This window comes from Mus pahari, chromosome 9 (assembly GCF_900095145.1).
Source record: "Mus pahari chromosome 9, PAHARI_EIJ_v1.1, whole genome shotgun sequence".
Taxonomy (NCBI): domain Eukaryota; kingdom Metazoa; phylum Chordata; class Mammalia; order Rodentia; family Muridae; genus Mus; species Mus pahari.
In genome coordinates this window covers 49,784,496-49,806,614 of record NC_034598.1, presented here as the reverse complement: position 1 = coordinate 49,806,614, position 22,119 = coordinate 49,784,496, and the positions used below count along the sequence as shown (strand labels likewise).

Below are 22,119 nucleotides of genomic sequence, written 5' to 3'. Positions count from 1 at the left end.
GCGATGGGGGCGGGGCCACGGGACTCCTGAGTGGCGGATGTAAGGGATGAGGCGGAGTCAGTGCCAGCGTGCCGCTTTCTGATTGGTAGGCTCCTGGACCCTGCCCCCCCGTAGGGGCCGGACAGCATAAAAGATACTCGCTCTCGACTCCTGAGGTCAGTTGTCTTGAGCCTAACACGTCGATTATATCATGTTGAAGATGAGCGGGTGGCAGCGACAGAGCCAGAATAACAGCCGGAACCTGAGGAGAGAGGCGAGTACTGGCTCCGTCTACCCCTTACCTTCCCATCCTGGCCAGCATAGCTATTCCGTAAAGTTGGAGACAACTGTTCTGGAGGATGTAGCCCCACCCCTTCCACTGTAAGCTTGTAGACTGAGGGAGGGGTGAAGGCGGGGAATCCCTGATTCAGGATTGGTGCTTACAGGCCCTCTCTTCCTTTGGGCGATTGCATTCCCGGTCCCCACTCTGCAAAGAGACCCCAGTTGCCTTTGGGAACTTGTCTCTGTACTGCGAACTGCGGGCCAGCTTAGGCCTGGGCAGTTCGCAGGAAAGGCGGGGCAGCAGGACACGCCCCCAATGTCGGGGACTCTGGTCATTGCATCCTTTTCTTCACCAGCCTCATTTCCCCCAACTCTTTCAAACTGAAGCGCCTCAGTCAGGGGCCAACATGGCCACTTTAGTAGCTGACTCTCAAGTTCAAGAGAACGCGAAGACTGACAGTTCTTTGCGAGTGGGGGTGCTGGTGGGAGGAGCATAGATGGGTTTTTCCCTTTTCCCCAGAGGTTTCTGGGTTTCCGTACAAGAGAGCAGCCCAAATCTCTTTAACTATGGGAAATTATTTGGGATCTCTCCAGGGTCTTCTGCTTCCCCCAGGGCTGATCTCTGCTGCTCTCCTCAGTCCTGTCTCCCAGCTAATCTGTGTAACCATTGCGTCAGGCCAGCCCACTGTTTGTCTCTGCACCCTCAGGCCTGGGGCTCCTCTGCTGATGAAAGCCAGGTCCCACACACTGGAAGACCAAAGGAGTTTTCCCTGGAGGACAACCCTGCAGAGAAACACTCAGGGCAATATTGCATCTGCAGTCCCCAGAGAGAGCCAGCTCCACTCTGCCTTTGGGCTCAGTGGGCTTAATTCTCTATAAGGGAACTTGGGGAGGGGCTTTTTCCCCATTCATTCCTAACAAATGCCTAATAAGCACCCACTATGTGCCAAGCATCTGGGGACCCAGGGTATATTAGGAGCAAAAGATAAAACTGTTTTCAATAAAACTTACATTTCAGTATGAAGCAAAAGGGAAAAAACACAAGCAGGGCAGAATAGTTCAGGTCGGTGTCTAGAGGTCCTGTCATTCAGAAGTGAAGCTGTGAGCCAAGCAGCCGATGTGTTAGAGCTTTATAGAAGGGAGAGGCTGAGCAGAAGAGTTCAGATAAGCATGCCGGTATCTTTAGGAACAGAGCAGTGGGCTGGACTAGAGGAAGCAGGAGAGGGTGATGAATGGAAACTCAAGCAGCGGGTCCCATAGAGCCTTGCAAGCATCTCAGATGCTAGTCTTTAACAGTTGTGAAACAGGAAGCCATTGGGGGATCTGAGCAGAGGAATGATCATGGCACATGCATTTTAATTCCAGCACTCAAAGAGGCAGATCTCTGAGCTCCAGGCCAGCCAGGGCTACACAATGAGAGACCCTGACTCAAAATAAATACAAAAACAAAGGGTTGGGTATGTAGCTCAATAGTACACTGCTTGCCTAGTATGTAGAGAGCCCTAGGTCAACCCGCAGCTATGAAAATAAAGTAAAAGACAAGAATAGAAACGGACATAGTGGCACAGCCTTTAATCCCAGCACTTGGGAGGCAGAGGCAGGCGGATTTCTGAGTTCCAGGACAGCCTAGTCTACAGAGTGAGTTCCAGGACAGCCAAGGCTATACAGAGAAACCCTGTCAAGAAAAACAAAAACCAAAACCAAAAAATTTACATCTGGAAATAATGTAATAGTGAGAAATACTTAGGTTTGGGATACTTTTAAAGTCGTCAGTGCTTTAGACTGAGCTGTGGTATCTGAGAAAGGAGGTGTCAAGCTTACCAAAGCTTTTGGCTTTAAGCACCTAGAGTTGCCATTTAGTAAGAACTACAACCTTGGTAGCAAAGGCCTTTCCTGTAAGCTGAATGCCTGCTCAACACTGCAAAGGAGATGAAGATCCCAGAGCAGGTCTGTACTGAAGGCTGCCAGAGAGGGAGTAGAGTCTGAGCAAGCACTGCTGAGTTTTCTCTTCCTTCCCTCCACTTCTGTCCTCACTTCGGCAGACCTGAGGTCTATCTGGGATTTAGAGAAAACTTAGTTGGCCAGGACTTTGCTATTATGTAATCAGGACTACAAATGTCAGCAACTAAAAATAAAGTTAAGCATGCCTCTGTCCTTGGGAGTTGGCTTCAGGGACACACACACTGCAAGACACGCACGCCTGTGTGTGTGTGTGTGTGTGTGTATTACAAGAGAAGAACTGGAGCCTGGTCTATAGAGTTGAGTTCCAGAATTCCAGGATGCCCAGGGATACACAAAGAAACCAAATCACAATCCCATTTTAAAAAAGGAGCTAGAGAAGGGCTAGTAAGAGGCTAGAGGTAAAGGACCTGTTTTTCCTTTTCTCTGCAGTGTTCCAGAAGGAAGTGCATCTTCATACACCACCACACCTGAAAGCAGGTAACCTTGGCCACCCTCTGAGGCAGCTGCTAATGTTGCTCATGTTTGCTTTGCCGGGGTGAGAGTTAGACACAGCCTTGATCTGAACAAGCTTGTGCTGTCATACCATGTCTTTCTCTGACCCCATGTTTTAGAGCTGGCTTTCGCAGTCAGGCTCAACAATGGCAATTGGTTTGTCTTCCCAACTCTCAGTCCACACCAAGATTAGACCCAAAGGACCTTTTGCCCAAGCTTCCCACACAAGAAAAGGGAGTACAAATAGCCTGGTAATTGCCCCTGGAAATTACCAGTAGTGTTCTCAAGAGAGTTGAATACTTTTACTGTAATCCTGTAAGAATATATATGTATAGCCAAGCCCAGTGACTTGTTCCTCTCTCAGAACCTGAGAGGATCCTGAAGTTACCTGTAGTAAATCCCTCTCAATAAAAAGGGTATGTTCTGTCAGGTGTAGTGGTGCATACCTTTAGTCCCAGCACTTGGAAGGCAAAGGAAGGCAAATGTCTCTGAGTCAAGGCCAGCCTATTTTTCAGTGAGTTCCAGGAAAGCCAGAACTATATATACAGAGAAACCCTCTTGAAAATACATCCCCACCCTCCAAGTCCCCCCCCCCCCCGGGAGCTAGAGATGACTCAGTGGTTAAGAGCACATGCTCTTCTTGTAGAGGATCTAGTCTAACTCCCAGTATCCAAATGGTAGTTCAAAACCATCTATGGCTCTAGTTCCCAGGGAATCCATTTCCCTCTTGTGGTTTCCATGTCTACCAGGAACACACACACAGCACACAAGCACACATTCAGGCACTCACTTATATATGCATAGATAATAAAATAAATACATGTTTGGAAAAAAAAAAAGTTAGGTAACCAGCTTGGATTAAGCTTGGTAGTGACCAGCATATAAATGAAAACAAAACAAAAAACTGGAAAGCTGTGTGGTGGTAGAGCACACCTTTAATCCCAGCATTCGGGAGGGTGAGGCAGGTGGATCTCTGAGGCCAGCGTGAGTTCTAGGACAGGCAGGGCTACACAGAAAGACCCTGTCTTAAATACCAAAAAGAATGGCAATGAGAGCCCAGAGAGAAAGCCTGTTAGTTCCACACCCTTCCTGCCTTTGTGCTGTACCTGAGTCAGGTTTCCAGCAGCCACAGCAGGTGGCTCACAGGGCCTGGAACTCCAGCTCCAGGAGAGCCAATGCTGCTGGCGCCAGACACTGAATTACATTTATTTGTTTCGGGGTTGCTGGCCACGCTGTGCATGTGATCGTCTGGCCAACTTTTGAGAGTTGAATCTGGCAGAGTCAAACTCACGACTGCTAGGCTTGAGGGGTAACCATCTCCCCGTTCCAACATTCATTTAGTGCGTGTGCAGGTCGGAGAACAACGTGTACGAGTTGACTCTCCACCTCCACCCTCTGCCAATGTGGCCTTCAAGGAGTGACAACCTATCTTGTAAGACCAGTAAATTTTAAATTCTACATGTTAAAAAAGGCACAAGATGAGTTCATCAAGTGTGGTTGAATGGAATGTGTGTCCTTTTCCAGAACCTGGTCCGAGTGCAGTCATGGCAGCTGAGTCCCTGCCTTTCACCTTTGAGACGGTGTCCAGCTGGGAGCTGGAAGCCTGGTATGAGGATCTGCAGGAGGTCCTGTCCTCAGATGAAATTGGGGGCACCTATATCTCATCCCCAGGAAACGAAGAGGTGAGTGAGAATGCTGGTCCTAGGATGGGGGAGCAGAGTGACGGTGTGGGAGCCCATAGCCCCAGAGCTTGTCAAGTGCAGGCAAGAGGCTCATTCATGGCCAGCCTACGCTAGAGTTTGAATGTAGCCTATACAAGACCCTGTCTCAAAAAACAAGCAAAAATAAAATAAACCCCAGGAAACTGGGGGTTTGTATGCCTCTCCTGAACTAATTAATATCTCCCCTTCTTCATTTCCTTAAAGGAAGAATCAAAAACCTTCACTACTCTTGACCCTGCGTCCCTAGCTTGGCTGACAGAGGAGCCAGGGCCAGCAGAGGTCACAAGCACCTCCCAAAGCCCTCGCTCTCCAGATTCCAGTCAGAGTTCTATGGCCCAGGAGGAAGAGGAGGAAGAGCAAGGAAGAACTAGGAAACGGAAACAGAGTGGCCATTGCCCAGCCCGGGCTGGGAAGCAGCGCATGAAGGAGAAGGAGCAGGAGAACGAAAGGAAAGTGGCACAGCTAGCTGAAGAGAACGAGCGGCTCAAGCAGGAAATCGAGCGCCTGACCAGGGAGGTGGAGACCACACGGCGGGCTCTGATCGACCGCATGGTCAGTCTACACCAAGCATGAACAGTTGGCATCACCTCCTGTCTGTCTCTCCGGGAGTGTACCCAGCACCATCGCGCCAGTGCCAAGCATGTGACCCTGCACTGCACATGCTGAGGAGGGGACTGAGGGTAGACCAAATGAGAGGGCTCAGCTTGTACATACACACTGTACATTGTTTATTACTGTCCACGTCCAATAAAGTGACTTTGTGTCAACAGCCTCTCACTTTTTCTTCTTGCCTTTAGGAGTTTCGATGGGTTTCCCCTCAGCCAAAGCCAACTGTTTCTTTAGATCCAAGAGCTTAGCCACCTCTGCAGCAACCTGGTTCTTGTCCGCCTTCTGTGCTTTCAGTTCGCGGACTATGTTGCCCTAAGAAAAGGATCAGGGTGAGGGGAGACAGCAGTCCATGACGAGGACCTGTGAGGGTTCAGTACTCGCTCTCCTCAGGGTCCCCGCTTCATACCTGTTTGGTTACCTCATCCACCAGCCTTTGTATGTGCTGCGACCCTGCTGTTGTAACTGCCTCTACAGCTGCTGGCTTGGGGGAGCCTTTAGCCTGGAGAAGAGCAGCATAATTATTACTTGTTGCCCTAAAACCCTCTGGCCTCCAGTTTCACATAACATCTCAGTGGAAATGGTTACCTTTAACTCCAAGGACTCTTCTAGCTAAGACAGGAAAGAAACGTAAGTGAGGAAGCAGTAAGGCCAAAGGTGGAAAGAGGAGTCAGGACGGGGAGATTGGGTGGCACTGCCAGGGCTTTTGCTGGGAAGGGCACAGTCTAGCTTGCTCACCTGGCCCCCTCCAAAGCGCTGCCTCAAATTTTCAATCTGGTCATTTTCCAATTTTTGGAACAAAGGACTGACCTGTGGAAACAAGTGTGAGATTCAATCAATCAGTGATCCATCCCCCAGCATGGCAGAGTACGGCAGAAGAGCCTCCCACCCTCCTTTCTGCACTCAGAGAAGCCAGGTGCTTCAGGAGAAACAAGAGTGTGACATAGTTCACAAGGGTAGCAGTCACTGTGGAAGAGTGGGACTCTCCGGTGGGGAAGCACAGGACACAAGGGGACACCGTCAATGTCAGAGCAGAGGGCTGTCAGCACCACCAGGTCATGGTGTTTCCTACACAACATTTCTATTCTCTGCACTCACTGGCTTCTGGCATGAACAGCAATAAGGATATACAGATAGCACTACACTCATAAGCCGGAGTGCAGAGTTAGGGAGGGCTTCTGAGAACAGCTGTAGAGCCCCACACCTACGACAGAGACATTTAGGTCTCTACTAACCTCACCCCAAAGGCAGCAGTGTAAAAACAAGTGCCACCAACATTAATGAGACCTACTGTGCCAATTCGGTGGCCTGCTGGCAAGGTACAAACAAAGCTTGTAGCAAGGATGCGGCAGGCTGCAGGCGGGAGTTGGAGCTGGGTCTGGATGGTGGAGCTGACTGTGGGCATGTACGGCTGCAGCATGACAGACAGCAAGGCAGCCATGTTCACTGCCATGCCTGTCACTGTGCCTGCCCGCTGCCTGAGAAAGAGAGACATGTCAATGCCACGAAAATGTAGCATGCCATTTAATTCCTATAGCCAGCCTTAGCTCCTGCACACACCTGTCCATCTCACCGCCTTTAATCCGTTTCCAGGGCTCATTCACTTGAATGTACTGGTTGCCATGGCGAGATATGGTAAGGATACTGCGCAAGGCATCCCGGATCCTGAGAAGGGAGGAGGCAGAGTCTATAGGGCTGCAAACCATACCAACATATCACTGACTGGACAGAGTTCCAAGTCACTTACCGAACCTTTTCCAACAGCTGGTGATAGCGCTGGAGTTCCCAGGAGATGTGGGCCACCAGGCGTCTGTCATCAGGGGTTAGTGCCATCTCAGGCACACAGCCGCCAAAAAACTTAGACACAAACATGCCAGCCCTGAGGGAAGAGAAAAGAGAAGACAGAGTTACTTCCGGGTTTTCACAGAGAAACTTCATCCTACTTCCATAAGTCTTCATGCTTGAGCAGTCAGATGGCTCATGAGGTAGGCATAGGTTGCCACCAAGCTCTCCTACTGAGTTCCATGCCTGGCATCTATGTGGTGGAGGGAAGAACTGAGTCAGGTTATATGCTGATGTTCACGGTACACTATCAATTGCACCCACAACAAACAGGAAATAAAACAAACCAACCATACAAGAGAAAACTTAACTCTCATGGCATTCCTGCATAAGCCTGACAATTCCTGGCACTTCAAACTACAAGTGAGGTTAAAGTCTACATTCTCTCTCCCAATAATGTAATTCTGCAAATAAAGAGATAAATCAAATAATTATACAATAAAATTTTGGAAGTATTAAGAATTATCAAGTTGAAGTATGTTATAAGCTAACAAATATTCTAATGAAGCTGCTAAATATGGTTAAGGGCTGAACTAAATGTCCAGAACACTACCAGAAGAGTCTTGAGTGCAGGAGGCACCCACATGTCTGTGTGTGCTGAGGATGAAACTCAGAGCTCTGAATCTGCTACACAAACACTAAGCTTTATCTCCAGCCCCGACATATGTCTACAGAAACACTGTCACTGAGCTGTATCTCCAGACCCAGTGTATGTTGTTCCTTTGGAGAACGACTGCAGGAGCAGAAACACAGCAACTGCAGAGAGTGAGCCTACCGCACAGCTCTAATACCAAACAACCTCTGTTCTTCAAAACACATTAGTGATCTGAAGACTAACTTTGTTGTGAACGCAGTTCTAGAAAGACCTTTAATAAGAATATAACACATGAAGATTTGCTTTGTGGCCAATTCCATCAAACCTCCTGGCTACCGCTGACCTCCCTGCCGGGCGGGCCTCTCCCCGGCCCCTCCTACCTGTTGATGAAGTTGCCCAGGTTGTTGAGCAGCTCAGAATTGTTTTTAATCAACAAGTCAGTCCAGGAGAAGGCACTGTCCTGGCCCTCAGGCCGAATGTATAGCAGGTAGAATCGCCAGATGTCAGCAGGGATCCCTGTATCCTGGGCCATGTCTCCAAACACTCCTATGCCCCGGCTCTTAGAGAATTTCCCATCCTCATAGTTGAGGTATTCTGAACAAAAGCGAAGGACTCAGGTCATGTCCTTCCCTCCCTCCCCTTTCCCAAGTGCTGAGTGCTGAGTATCCAAGGACAGCTCTCCTTGAGGAGCTTACACAAGCCATGGAGTTCCATGCTGCCATTCTGGCCTCTGTCTCTTTGCTTATTCTCCTAGGTTTAGCTTTAGATGTTGCTTTCCAGTTCTTTCCAGTTTCCCCCTGTGGATGGCTTTCTCAGATTTAACTATTCCCTGTCTCAACTCCTAACCAAGAACCGGCATGTCTCCAGGCTCTCCCATGCATTGCCTTGGGCCTCACACCCTAGGAACATGCCACAGTGCTCTGCCAGCCCTACCTGTAGCAATGATGTGCTTGACCAGGGTGTAGTTGTCCTCAGCTCCTAGGGCTGAACACGGAAAGACCAAGCCATGGAAGGGAACATTGTCTTTGGCCATGAACTGATAAAGGTCCACCTAGGAGAAGACATTGGGAGATTGCCTGAAACTCTCCTCAAAGGAACAAGTCCAGAACCTACCTAATACCTCTTACCTCATACCTCGTCCCCACAGACAGGCTAACTGAAACCAGCTTACCTGTTCTGGGTTCTTCCACCATTTCTCCCATTGGTCAGTGTAGTTGGCTGTGATGGACACGTAGCCAATAGTAGCATCAAACCAGACGTAAAATACCTGCAGGGATACAAACAGGAACCAACCCAAAATTTCAGGTTAAGAGGAAATATCATAATTTTTTAATCAGCTAGCCCATAAACTGAATCCTGAGGCTGAACGTTTTAAGCCATGATTAAAGACTAAAGGTATTTACCTTGTCCTCAAAACCTTCCAAGGGCACAGGAGTTCCCCATTTGAGGTCTCTGGTGATGCATCGTGGCTTGAGGCCATCTCGAAGCCAGGAACGTATAATGAACCTGGCATTGGGTGTCCAGTCACTGCCAGGCACTGTCTTCCCCAACCAGTCCTCCAGGCGCTTTTCCAACTGAGATGAAGAAAAACCAACAGGACAGAGGACACAGACAGGATGTTACCAAGGTCAGTGAGACAAGAGCTGCACAGCTGAGTCAGGAGTACATACGTAAAATGAAAGATTCATGGCTGCAGGGACATCAAAACAATTGTTAACAAACTCATTCAACAGAAACATCCATAACCAGGCTGTGGTGGTGCACGCCTTCCACCCCAGCACTCGGAAGCAGAGGTGGAGCATGCCTTCCCATCCCAGCACTCGAGAAGCAGAGGCAAGTCCAGTCTACAGAGTTCCAGGAAAGTGAAGAAACCCTGTCTTTAAAAAAATTCCCTTGAGTCTTTAAGATGTGTACATAAAGAAATGCTGTCTGTAAAAGCAAAAACATTGAAACTAAACTGAGTACAGTGGTCTGTGGTTTATAATACTGGCTCCTCAGAGGCAGAGGTGAGAAAAGTGAGTTTAAAAACTTGTGAATGCTAGGCACACACTTATGTATATAACCAGGAGGGGTGTGTGTGTGTGTGTGTGTATGTATATATACACACACACAATTGTAGAAAAAGCCATGAGAGGGAGCAGTTGGAGGAAAAGGGGAAGTAATGTAATTATATTTTAATTTTTTAAAAAGTTTATACAGCCGAGCAGTGGCGGAACACACCTCTTTCTAATCCCAGCATTGGGAGGCAGAGGCAGGCGCATCTCTGTGGGTTTGAAGCCAACGTGGTCTACTGAGTGAGTTTTAGGACAGCCAGGGCTACACAAAGAAACCCTGACTAAAAAAACCAAAAACATAAAAAAAAAAATTCTCACAGTTTAGATGACTAAATATGGTATTTGAAGTGTATGCATATGATGAAGTATTACAAGGCCATCAAAATTTAAAAAAAAAAATGAGATTAGGGAACTAGAGAAAAAGGTTTGTGGTAAACAGAACTGGTTGCTCTCGCAGAGGACCTGGGTTTGGTTCCCAGCATCCATACTGCAGCTCACAACCAGCTGTAACTCTGAACTCCAATTCAGTTCCCTCTAAGGCAGTGGCTCTCAACCTTTCTAATCCTGAGATCTTTCATACAGTTCCTCATGCTGTGACCCCCCAACCACAAAAATAGTTCACTGATACTTCATAACTGTAATTGTGCTACTGTTATAAGCCACAATGTAAACATGATTTGCAGGTTATCTGATACCCGACCCCTGCCAAAGGGTCATGGGGTCCCACAGGGGTTGCAACCCACAGGTTGGGAACCATTGCTCTGAGGGCACTCTAGGCATGTGGTGACACGGACACGTGGTGACAGGGACATGTATAGGCAAACACCCATACACATAACATAAAAATCTTAAAAACTAAAAATATTGGGGCTGGAGAGATGGCTCAGTGGTTAAGAGCACCAACTGCTCTTACAGAGGTCCTGAGTTCAATTCCCAGCAACCACATGGTGGCTCACAACCATCTGTAATGGAATCCAATGCCCTCTTCTGGGGTGTCTGAAGACAGCTGCAGTGTACTCATATAAATAAAATAAATAAATCTTTAAAAAAAATAAAAAGCCGGGCAGTGGTGGCGCACGCCTTTAATCCCAGCACTCGGGAGCCAGAGGCAGGCAGATTTCTGAGTTCGAGGCCAGCCTGGTCTACAAAGTGAGTTCCAGGACAGCCAGGGCTATACAGAGAAACCCTGTCTCGAAGAAACAAAAATAAATAAATAAATAAATTTTTAAAAGTTTGGAGTATGAATGGCAGACGGAATCAGCTAGGCCTCGTTCTCTATCTGTCTGTCACCCCAGTGCTTGGAAGGTAGAAGGAGGGGCATCAGGAGTTCTAGGCCATCTTTAGCTAAAGAGTGAATCCAAGTCCAGCCTATGGACCCTGAAGGAAGTGGGCCTGGGACTCACCTTGTGCTCTCTAATCTGATTCATCAGATTAATGTGTTTACTATTTTCTGAAATACAAGTCTTAGTATTATTTTGCCCAAGCTGACTTTAAATCCATGACTCTCCTATCTGCTGCTTCATTCTCTTTAGTGCTAAGAATGCTGGGATTGAAAGCACACGGTCACAACAACCGTGCCAGGTATAAGCTTTGCCCAGTACCAGTTATTGAATATAGTGACTTGGACAAACTAGGCACGAGGTCTACCATAGCTATGTTTCCAAGCTCTATAAATGATTACTGGAAATAAAAATACTCCCGGCCCTAGTGCCCATACTGGGTGGCGTACAGTTGCCCATCGGTCCTAGTGCCCATACTGGGTGGCGTACAGTTGCCCATAACTCCAGCTCCAGATCTGGTGCCCTTCTGTCCTCTTCTACCTGCACACACATAGCACACAGGCTTACATGCATGTGTCCTCACGTAAGTGCGCGCGCGCACACACACACACACACACACACACTCACTCACAGACAGACATATAAACACACAAATAAAAATACAGAAAACCAGTGTGTAGCTGCGGCAGAGGGAGGCCTGACTCACCTTAGGCAAGTCTAGAAACAGGTGCCGTGAAGACTTCACCACTGGGCAGGAGCGGCAGATTTTGCACTGCGGTTTCTGTAAAGAGAAATTCCGTACAGAGGTTGTAACCATGCTGGGAGCATGTAGAACCAGGGCTGCAGAGGAGGCAGATTGTCCAGGCCAATCAGCCTCCCAGATCAGAATGAGCACACTCCTCCAATTGTGGCCTCCTTGTGTACACACTGCACACTGCTGTACCACGTGCTCCTAATTCAGGTCTGCGCACTCTGTCCATGCAGCAGGGAGCACTCAGCACTGATAGGCTACAGCACCTTACTACTCAGCTCGCTTGACCTACCTGGGTGTGGGGCTGGGAGGGTGCTGTTTTGATATATTTATTGTGTGTGTGAGTGTGACCATGTGGAGATCAAGGCTGTTTTCTCCTCCCACCATATGGGGTCTGGGTTTCCAGAAAGTGCTGTATCTGCACAGCCATCTTGCCAACCCGGACCCGAGGTATGAAGGTGAGACACAGTATGTGTGGCACAGCTCAGCTGAAATCCACATCTGTTTCCAATGGCTTCTTTAGACGTCTGCAGGCACTTCATGCTTAGCAAAGCAAACACTGCCATTGTATCCAGCTCTGAATCTTGCCCATGTTCATAGACAGCACTAGCCACGACCATCTTCCCTACTGTGTGTTACTAGGGTTCAAAACCAGGACCTGATTCCTGTTAGCCAAATATTCTACCATTGATCTACACCCCCAGCACAAGCCAAAAAAGCATCTTACTGACTAAATAAGCATCCTAAATACATAAGTAATAAGTAAAGCAAGAAAGGAGCAAACTTAGACAAAGTATGTAACAGGAAAGAATAATCCACCAGGCGTGCTGGCACATGTCTGTAATCCCAGCACGCAGGGGAGGCAGTTGCAGGACAGCCACCTAGCACTGATCAGATGGCCGATTGCTAAAGCACCCTGTCTCTGTCCCAGCCCATGCTAACTACAGCATAACTGCCCAGACAGAAATCAGCACAAGATCTTAGGCACTGAACATTAAAGTCCTGGCCAAGTGGAAGTGGCGCAAACTTTTCATCTCAGCACTCGGGAGACAGAGGCAGGTGGATCTCTTGTGAGTTCCAGTCCAGCCTGGTCTACAGAGTGAAACCCTGTCTCTAACCCTGAAGAGTCTGTCTTTAAGGTATAGCTGTATGCCCATCAGAGCCCACAGTGCCCACAGAACAAGCCTGAACCCACTCCTTCCTTGCTCTTCTCAGAAATAATTTTTTTGATAAATCATTTTATGGATAAATAAATAATAAATGTTTCCTTTGGGCTTGAGTTCTTCCTCCTACCTTGAGCTCAATGGCGTTGATGAGCTTGCCGCACTTGTCACACTGGTCACCTCGGGCTTCTTCATAGCCACAGAAGGGACACACTCCCTCCACAAAGCGGTCAGCCAGGAAACGTGCACACCGCTCACACCGAAGCTGCTCTACAGTATCTTGCAGCACAAAACCCCGTGTCAGCAACCTCTGGAAGATGTCCTGGGTGATTCTAGCAAGGCCAGCAAGGAAAGGATGAGAAAGAGCAGCCAGAGCAGTGTGAAATCCTTCCTCTGCTGCTCTAACCCTCATTCTGGGGGAGGCCTCCCACAATGAAGCCTGTTCCTAGCTAGAACCCACTGGATGAAACCACAGTGCTCTCCTGACTCCAACTGCCCCAGCAGACTCTTCCCACTTTACATTTCACTTCTGCTGACTCTATATTTACATGGTGCTCTTGTTTGTTTCGTTTGGTTTTGAAAAAGGTCTCACCAGGCCAATACTAACCACCACTTCAACTCCTAACCCTCTGCCTCCACCTCCCAGATGCTGTGATTGTAAGGGGTGACTGTATCCAGCTGAGCTTTACATCTGCATTCGGGTCTTCATTCAGCGTAAGGGCAGAGGTGCACAGCAACATCAACTGTCCACCCATCTGTCTGTAGCTTTTCTAAGGACTTTTCAGGCAGAGGAAGAATGAATATGTGTTACAAATATACATAAGTAGGGAGGAATTGTTTTAAAGATTCCATACCACTTAGGAGGCAGAGGCAGGTGGGTTTCTCAGTTCGAGGCCAGCCTGTTCTACAAAGTGAGTTCCAGGACAGCCAGGGCTACACAGAGAAACCTTGTCTTTAAAAAAAAAGGTTTCACACTGGGCATGGTAGCACATACCTGTGCTTCCCAACCTTTGGAAATCTGAGGCAGGAGGATTGCCACAAATCTGAGACCATCTTAGGCTATACAGTATGACCCTGTCTTAAAACCAAGATTCCTAGGCAACCAGAGGGAGGAAGCGCTAAATGGAAAGGAAAGCAGGAAGTCCTTTCCCTTCATGTCCAAGGTCCTCCTTCAGGCTCCACCCTAGTCCCTGTTCTGCCTTCCACCCGAATGCTCGGAACCAAAGATCAGGCAACTGTTCCTCCTCAGACACTCTGATCCTGTCTTCTGTCTTCGTAGTATCCTCGTTACACCTAGCCTCCCCTTCAGCCCATTTCTGCCACATTCTCAGGAACCTACTTGGTCTGCTGAGGAGTGGTGGTGCGACCAAAAGTATCGAACGATATGCTGAACCAGCGGTAGATGTCAGCGTGGATGGCATGGTACTTGTCACAGATCTCCTGTGGGGTTAGGCCCTCCTCCATTGCCTTGGTCTCTGTCGCAGTCCCATACTCATCTGTGCCACACAGATAGAGGGTATTCCACTGCCGAAGGCGACAATACCTGGGAGGAGATGGTGGTCATGGGAGGACTAATCAAGTCCCAACCTCTGAGGCATCCATGTCCCTCAGGGCCCACTCCACCCTGGACATTCCTCCAGCAGCTGGCTCCACCTTGCAAAGACATCAGCACTGAGAACACAGCCAATGATGTTTCCAAGGTGGGGGACATTGTTGACATAAGGGAGGGCGCTGGTGATGAGAACATTCCTTTCTCCAGGCACAGGCAACCTGGTGAAAAAGAAAAGAGAGACTAGTCCACAGCAGAGATGCAAATATCCTAACAAGTGTACACAACACTGGAGGACTAACTCCAGGTGCCTCAGATCAGTCTTTCCTCCCAGGGAGCCAGAGCTATGACATTGGCCTTGCTGGTGAGGGCTCTGCTCAGCCTGCAAGCTTCAGGTACAGCCTTGTGCACTACACGCAGCTCATCCCAACAGCTCCCTCTTTTACTATCAGCACCTTAGCTCATTCTCAGGCACAAACTCCCCAGGTACCAATACAATTCTCCCTGGATGTCTCTGCCTGTCATTCACTTCCCAGCTCTGACCTCTTCTTATCCCGTTCAGTGTTAATAGGTCTGTAGTCACAACCTGAAATCATTACAGCTTGTCATCTCCACACATGAATCGAACCAAATCCTTTCCTATCCTGACTCTCCTCTTCCTAAGGCATTTCCTCCTGGCCTAGCCCAAACCACACGGCTCAGTGCATAAAGTGCTTGCTGTAAAATCATGAACATGAGAGTCTAGATTCCCCAGACTCTACTTAAAAGCCCAGCAGATCCAGTGTCCTGTCTATAATCCTAGCACTGTAGCAGTCAAGAGGCACAGCTTATAAACAACATTAATAAATAGCAACAATACAACAGTATGCTATAATAAACAACATGCTATAATAAAAGCTGTTTAAAGCCGGGCGTGGTGGCGCACGCCTTTAATCCCAGCACTTGGGAGGCAGAGGCAGGTGGATTTTTGAGTTCGAGGCCAGCCTGGTCTACANAGTGAGTTCCAGGACAGCCAGGGCTAGCTATTTCTGAATAGATTATTTCTTGAGTTTTTCCATCTAAAATTCTCAGACCTGGGCAAAACTTTGAGATGGGATCTGGTGTGTGACTGCTGACTGGGTGTTGACAAGGGACAAAACACAACCGCGGTCTAAAGGAGAGCAAGGAAAGCAGCCAGGCCTCAGACAGCCTGGGCTGCTGAGGGCTCAGGCGGCCAAGGGCTTGTAGCACAAGCCTACCATCCTCAACTCCACCACTGCAGCCCAACGTGGACAGGGAACACTGACTTCTGCAAAACTGTCTCTGACCTCTACACACATACGCTGTGGTATGTGTGCATCTGCATTCACTTATACACACACACACCACAGAGTAAGAAGACAACTTAATTTGTGTATGGTCTTGATTTTTGGAGTACTGAAGATTCAGCCTAGGTCCTTATGCATGCTAAGCAAAAACTCTACCACTGACCCTGGACCTTTTTGCTTGATTAGCGGATGGTTTTTAATGACAGGGTCACTATATAGCCAAGGCTGGCCTAACCTGCTGGTCCTCCTGCCTGCTGGGACTTACCTGCTTATGACACCACAAGTGGCTTCCACGACATTTTTTTCACCTTTTAAGACAAGGTCTAAGTTGCCCAAGATATCTTGAGCTTGAAATTCTCCTGTCTCAACCTCCCAAGGAGCTGAAACTTCAGGCTAAGCCAAAGGCAGCTGGCCTCTCTAGGTAAATACCTGAGCCAGAATGAACATATAAAACAGTACATCTCTGGGGAGTGAAACAGTGTATCTCTTGGTGATGGGACAGGTTAGCCAGTACACACATATGAAACAGTGTATCTCTTAGTGGGCATGGTGGCACATATTTTCAACCCTAGCAGGTTAAAGGCAGAGACTTTGAGTCAGAGACTGACAGAGCTCTGTGAGTTCTAAAGCAATCTAGTCTACAGAGTGAGTTCCAGGCCAGCCAGGGCTAAAGTCTGTCGCAAAGGTGGAAGCGGGGGCCCTGCAGAGATAGGTGAGGGATGCTGCTCTTGCAGAGGATTCCCAGCTCACAGCCATTGTAATGCCAGATGCCGTCAGCCCTCCATAGGAACCATGCACACATGTAGTACACATACATACATGTAGTACACATACATACATGCATGTAGTAAAAACACTAGGACACATGAAATAAAAACAAGCAAACCCCATGACTTTTGGAGTGGGGCAAGAATGGCTCAGCACACATATGGAGATCAGAGGACAACTGGTTATAGTCCATTTCCTCCTCCCACCTCTATGTGGGGTCTGGGGGTCACACTCAGGTTGTTAGGCAAGAAGTGCTTTACTGGGCTGGAGAGATGGCTCAGCAGTTAAGAGCAATGACTGCTCTTCCAAAGGTCCTGAGTTCAATTCCCAGCAACCACATGGTGGCTCACAACCATCTGTAATAAGGATCCGATGCCCTCTTCTGATGTGTCTGAAGACAGAGATGGTGTACTCACATACATAAAATAAACAAAACTTAAATAAAATCTCATAAATATGCAACTGTCAATTTTGTAAACATCTCTTTACCCTATTGGCATCAATATTCCATGAGCAAAGAAGGCAAGCCTGCTTTGTTACCTGGCAACAGTATCCAAGAATGAAACCAAACCTCACTCTCGGTGTCTACTCACACTGGATGCTGCTGGAGCCGTAGCGGAGGCAAGCTTTCCAGACCCTTCTCCCACGCAGCAACAGCTGTAACGATGTCCTCCTCAGACAAGGTAGCCAGCTCCTCTTCCTACCAAGAGTCAACACGAGGAGGGCCCATGGGTTATCGAACAACTAAGAAGGCGGCCACAATCAGTGTCTGCCTCCCAGACACCTTCTACCTAAGGCCCTTGGGCTCTGTGAGGGTGCCCTGCCCAGTTCCAAACCTCAGGCTCATTGCTGACAGCTCTCCCCTCAGGAGGTGGGGGCTGTGGCTGTGGCTGTTTTTGGAGGTAGGGACGAAGTGCCAGGACACCCTGCTGTTTTAGCACCGTCTCTGCAGCTCGCTGACATGGTTCCTGGGTACTCAGCGTCTGGAACCAGCTTTGTAGGGCACCCAACTCCTCTGTGGGTTTAACATCAAAGTACAAACATTAAGGATCAAGACTGGGCAGGCAGAAGGGGCCTCCTCCCTCTGGAGGCTTCTCCACGCTTTCCCAGTGACCCTGGCCATATTCCGCTACAGTTTCCCCATCATACTGCACCTTCAATGAAAACTCAATACCCTGCTGTTCCACAGCCCTGTACCAAGTGCTCAAGTTTAGGGGTGAAATGATGTATACAGTTCTCACCAGGAAGGTAAGCTGGGTCTTGCAGTAAAGGATATAGCGCTCCCCACAAAACAATGTCAGCTAGAGATTCTGTGTCCTAGTTGGAGAAGAGAGAAGTACACAGATGACACATTCATATATGTCCCAATGGTAATAGCTAATGTTTGCTGTTGCCCCGGCTGTCCTTGCCTGTCAGACCTTATTTGCAGAGATCTGCCTGCTTCTGCCTCCAGAATCCTTGGATTAAATGCATGTGCCACCATACCCAGCTTTTCATTAAGCTCATATGTTATTATACCTGTGTTTGTTTGTTTGTTTGTTTGTTTAAATAAGGTGTCACATAGCTCTAGCTGTCCTGAACCCCTGTGTATCTGGCCTGAACCCCTGTGTATCTGAGGATGACTTTGAACTTCTGATCCTCCCAAAAGTCAGGATTACAGGTGTGTGCCACCATGCAGAGTTTTTGCTTTCTATGTGCCAAGTACTAGGTAAGACAATGTGTGCTTTCTAACATAATCCTCAAGACAGCTCTAAATAAGGCAAGAACTATCACTTCCACAAAGAAGAGGGAAAAAAAAGCAAGTACTAGTTGTGGCACAGGCCTTTGATCCCACCTCCTGGCACACCTCCTGAGTTTTGGACCAGGCTAGACTACAGAGTGAGTTCCAGGACAGCCAGGGCTACACAGAGAAACCCTGTCTCAAAAAAAAAAAAACAAAACTAACAAAAATTAAGAATTAGTGGGTTTAAGAAATGTGTCAAGGTTATCATGCTAATAATTAGTTGTTGGGGTCTGAATACACTCGCCCCACAAAGTCCTATATCATAAGCCTTCCAAATCCCACTTCAAGCTAACTCACCCCGGCCAGGAAAGGACAGTTTTGACGACTCAAGCTGTGATCCATGTGAGTCAGGACTCTGCGAAGTGGGCCAAGTACATCTTCCCCTTTCTTGCCTTGAACCACTAGACAGTGTAGGGCAGCAGACAGAACTGGCTAAAATGCAGGGGAAATGGGTCAGGATGTTCATACAGAGCAAGGGCAGTACGCCCCCCCCTCCCTGATACACGGCTTCACCTGCAGTTCTGTTGCCTCCCATTCCAGCCACTGGTTGGTGAGATCATCTTGTTCCCAGCCACATAACAGAAAAAAATATCTGCCCAGGGAGAGAAAGTAAGTTGAAGCATCTGCCTGGTTCATGGATGAACCCACAGTGAAACAGTGTTTGCAAATAAGGTCACAGAAAGATCAGTGACGCCTACCCCAATCCAGCCACCTCCCCACACCAAGAACCAATACTGACCGGCAGATGGCACTAGGAGAGAAGAGGTAGTTGCCACTATCCAGCTGCAAGACAGGGACCTTAGGCCGGTTAAGGAATGGTACCACACACTCTGAGACAGAGGAAAATGGGTGAAAATCAGGGGTAAGAAAATAAATGAGGGGACTGGAGAGATGGCTCAGCTGTTAAGAGCACTGACTGCCCTTCTGAAGGTCCTGAGTTCAATTTCCAGCAACCACACGGTGGCTCACAACCACCCATAATGAGATCAGACGCCCTCTTCTGGTGAGTCTGAAGGCAGCTGCGTGTACTTAGATATAAGGCGGGGTTGACCAGAGCAAGCAGAGGTCCTGAATTCAAATTCCCAGCAACCACATGATGGCTCACAACCATCAGTACAGTTACGGTGTACTCATATATACATTAAATAAATAAATACATCTTAAAAGAAAAGAAATGATTTGACGTTACATTGTGAGCTGGAGGTCTGGGTTTTCAATCTACAGTTTCGAAGGTAAGAACACTAACGGGGGTGGGGGGTGGGGGTGGGGCTGGAGGGGTGTTTGGAATATGCTGGAGAGGCCAGCAAGTGTTCAGTTGAGGCTGCCAACTGCAAACAAGAGGTAGAGTCTACAGAGAGGTACAGAATAGTGCTGCAGCCAAGCTGTCACAGTGCGAGAACAGAACTAATAGAACTGGGAGGATCTGACCAGGTCACCCAAAAACATTATCTGGGAATACGCGATAAACTTCTAGGGCCGAGTGTGCACATGTCTGTACTGAAGTCCTGGAAGGAGAAAGAGGCTTCCCCAAAACGACACGGGGGAGGTTGGAGGTGATCCTAAGAGTGACCGGGCTGAGAGGGAGTTGCCATGATAGGTGGGTCCTGGAAAACTAACCAGAGGGGAGACTTAAATCGAGGCTCGAAGAGTACAGTGAGGGTAACTACGGGAACTAACTTCAGAAGGGTCACGGAAACAAAGGTTGGCGTGACCAGAGTTAACGTTGAGTCGATTGGGGAACCGGCACTGGAGCCCGGCAAACAACTGTGAGATGAACACCCCTCACCCGCCGCCCACCAGCAGCCACTCCAGTACCTTCGGGGCCTACGGTGCTGATGAGCAGCTCCGCCCGACCCCGGGCCCTCGCGGCCGCAGCCAGCACGGGCAGGCTCCCCGGGGAACCCTCGCTCACGAACAATCTCATCGCGCCTCGGAGCCCACGCTGATGCAATCGGAACCGGCCTCCCGCTTCTGGGTTAAGCTGCAAGGTAGGTCGGGAAATGGAGTTCTGTGTTGGCCGGACGCTCGCGGTCGGCTCCAGGAAAGCGGACTACTCGTCCCATCATGCACCATTACGAAACAGGAAATGGTTACCAACGAGACCCGGAAGTCGACGGTGCGGGCTAGCGCGGCTCTCTGGGTCGGCCGCTCCGAGAGGATCCTTTGAACCGTTGATGTCGGCCGCTGTAAAGCGATCCGAGGGCGGCGACGCGATGGGGGGCACTTTCTGATTCCTTAGTGGTCGTTAAAGTGGTGATCGCATTCGCCGATTCAAGTTGTTAAGGGCCGGGGTTTTTAATTGGTGTGTGTGCGGGGAGTCCTGGAGCGTGGCGATGTATTTAGCCGCAAGATTAAAAATCAGTTGGGGAACTGTGAGCAAACTTTAATGTTAACTTGGAAATTAGTGTGGCTGTCCATCAGCCACAAAGGATGTGGCTCGCGAACTTTTATTACTTAGGAATTGGGAATGTAGTTTAGTTAGTAAGCGTTTGCTTAGCATGTGCAAACCGCTGGGTTCACCCCGGTACACAACACTTTGTGTGGTGGTGTGTCCACTCCTGTAATGCCAGCGTTGAAGAGGTGGTGATAAAATGATCATAAATTCAACGTTATCCTCTACTGCAAGCCAGCCTAAGCTACTAGGGATCTGTCAGTAAGTCAGTGAGGAGGCCTGGAAAGATGGCTCAGCAGAGAACACAGGCCAGGCCGTCCTTTTCCCGGACTCTCCTTTGACCCATTTGCATGGTTGACAGTTGTCTGTAACTTGAGTCCTAGGGGAATCAGACTCCCTCTTCTGGCCTTCATGGTTACTGCATGCATGTGGTGCAGAGGCCTCCCTGCATTAGAAAACCCTTACAAATAAAAGGGAAAGGAGTTGGGTGTGGTGGGACACTCCCTTAATTCCAGGACTCAGAAGGCAAAGGTAGTTGGATCTCTTTGAGTTCAAAGCTATCCTGGTCTTTATAAACCTAGTCTCAAAAAAAAAAAAAAAAATTTTTTTTTTTTTTTTTTTTTTTTTTGTTCTTAATTAAAAATAAGGGGTTGAGAGATAGCTTGGGTTAGGGAGCACTTGATGCTCATGCAGAGGGAGACCTAAGATCTAGCTCCAAGTACATACATGGAAGGCAGCTCACAACCTTCTGTGACACTAGTGCCTCTTCTGGCCTCCGTAGACCCAAAAATGGTACACTTGCAGGTAAGACCCTAATATACATAAAATAAAATAAAATAAACCAAGCCCTGATATAAAAGTGAAATAGCACTAGCCTTCCATTTATGTATAGCTAGACAATCAAAGCAAAGAGAGATGAGTGTTATGCTACAAAAGGTCAAATTGAGGGGGAAGTGAGAGATTTCGCAATAAAGCCAAATAAACACATGCAAAAGGGATATCTTATCTTTTTTTTTTCGTTTTTTTTCTTTTTTTCTTTATATCTTATCTTTTTAAAAAACTTAGTATGAGGCTCCCTGCTCCTCCCTGTTCCAGAGACAGTTTCTGCATGTCTTCTCACACAGCACCAGCCTTGTCCTGTAGACAGGATGGTAAAGGTCGGTGTGAATGGATTTGGCCATATTGGGTGCCCGGTTACCAGGGCTGCCTTCTGCTCTGCAGTTGGCAAAGTGGAGATTGTTGCCATCAACAACCCCTTCACTGACCTCAACTACATGGTCTACATGTTCCAGTATGACTCCACCCATGGCAAGTTCAATGGCACAGTCAAGGCAGAGAATGGGAAGCTTGTCATCGACCAGAAGCCAGCCCATCACCATCTTCCAGGAGTGAGATCCCGCTAACATCAAATGTGGTGCTGGTGCTGGGTATATCTTGGAGTCTACTGGCATCTTCACCACCAGGGAGAAAGCCGGGGCCCACTTAAAGAGTGGGGCCAAAAGGGTTATCATCTCTGCCCCTTCTGCCGATGCCCCCATATTTGTGATGGGTGTAAACCACCAGAAATATGACAACTCACTCAAGATTGTCAGC

General features: G+C 48.3%; 2 protein-coding genes across 4 annotated transcripts; one reads left to right on the top strand and one right to left on the bottom strand.

The window, feature by feature from the left end:
- Positions 1–153: 153 nt before the first annotated feature.
- Ddit3 (DNA damage inducible transcript 3) lies at positions 154–5,205 on the top strand. Of its 2 annotated transcripts, XM_021205169.2 has the most exons (4): positions 154–253; positions 2,653–2,700; positions 4,240–4,397; positions 4,641–5,205. In XM_021205169.2, the coding sequence occupies exons 3-4, from the start codon at positions 4,260–4,262 to the stop codon at positions 5,007–5,009; spliced, it is 507 nt and encodes a 168-aa protein (XP_021060828.1). In that variant the 5' UTR covers positions 154–253; positions 2,653–2,700; positions 4,240–4,259; the 3' UTR covers positions 5,010–5,205. The 2 variants fall into 2 exon arrangements, with proteins under 2 accessions (XP_021060828.1, XP_021060829.1); XM_021205170.2 differs by lacking the exon at positions 2,653–2,700.
- Positions 5,139–20,215, bottom strand: Mars (methionyl-tRNA synthetase). 2 transcript variants are annotated; one of them, XM_021205167.1, is made up of 22 exons: positions 19,950–20,215; positions 18,874–18,964; positions 18,648–18,726; positions 18,432–18,566; positions 17,593–17,668; positions 17,188–17,366; positions 16,945–17,051; positions 14,381–14,497; positions 14,067–14,270; positions 12,858–13,059; positions 11,520–11,594; positions 8,883–9,053; positions 8,651–8,746; positions 8,413–8,530; positions 7,860–8,073; positions 6,790–6,921; positions 6,603–6,707; positions 6,334–6,520; positions 5,781–5,852; positions 5,631–5,654; positions 5,452–5,544; positions 5,139–5,357 (listed from the first exon to the last, which is right to left on the bottom strand). In XM_021205167.1, the coding sequence occupies exons 1-22, from the start codon at positions 20,056–20,058 to the stop codon at positions 5,211–5,213; spliced, it is 2,733 nt and encodes a 910-aa protein (XP_021060826.1). In that variant the 5' UTR covers positions 20,059–20,215; the 3' UTR covers positions 5,139–5,210. The 2 variants fall into 2 exon arrangements, with proteins under 2 accessions (XP_021060826.1, XP_021060827.1); XM_021205168.1 differs by lacking the exon at positions 5,631–5,654.
- Positions 20,216–22,119: the final 1,904 nt, after the last annotated feature.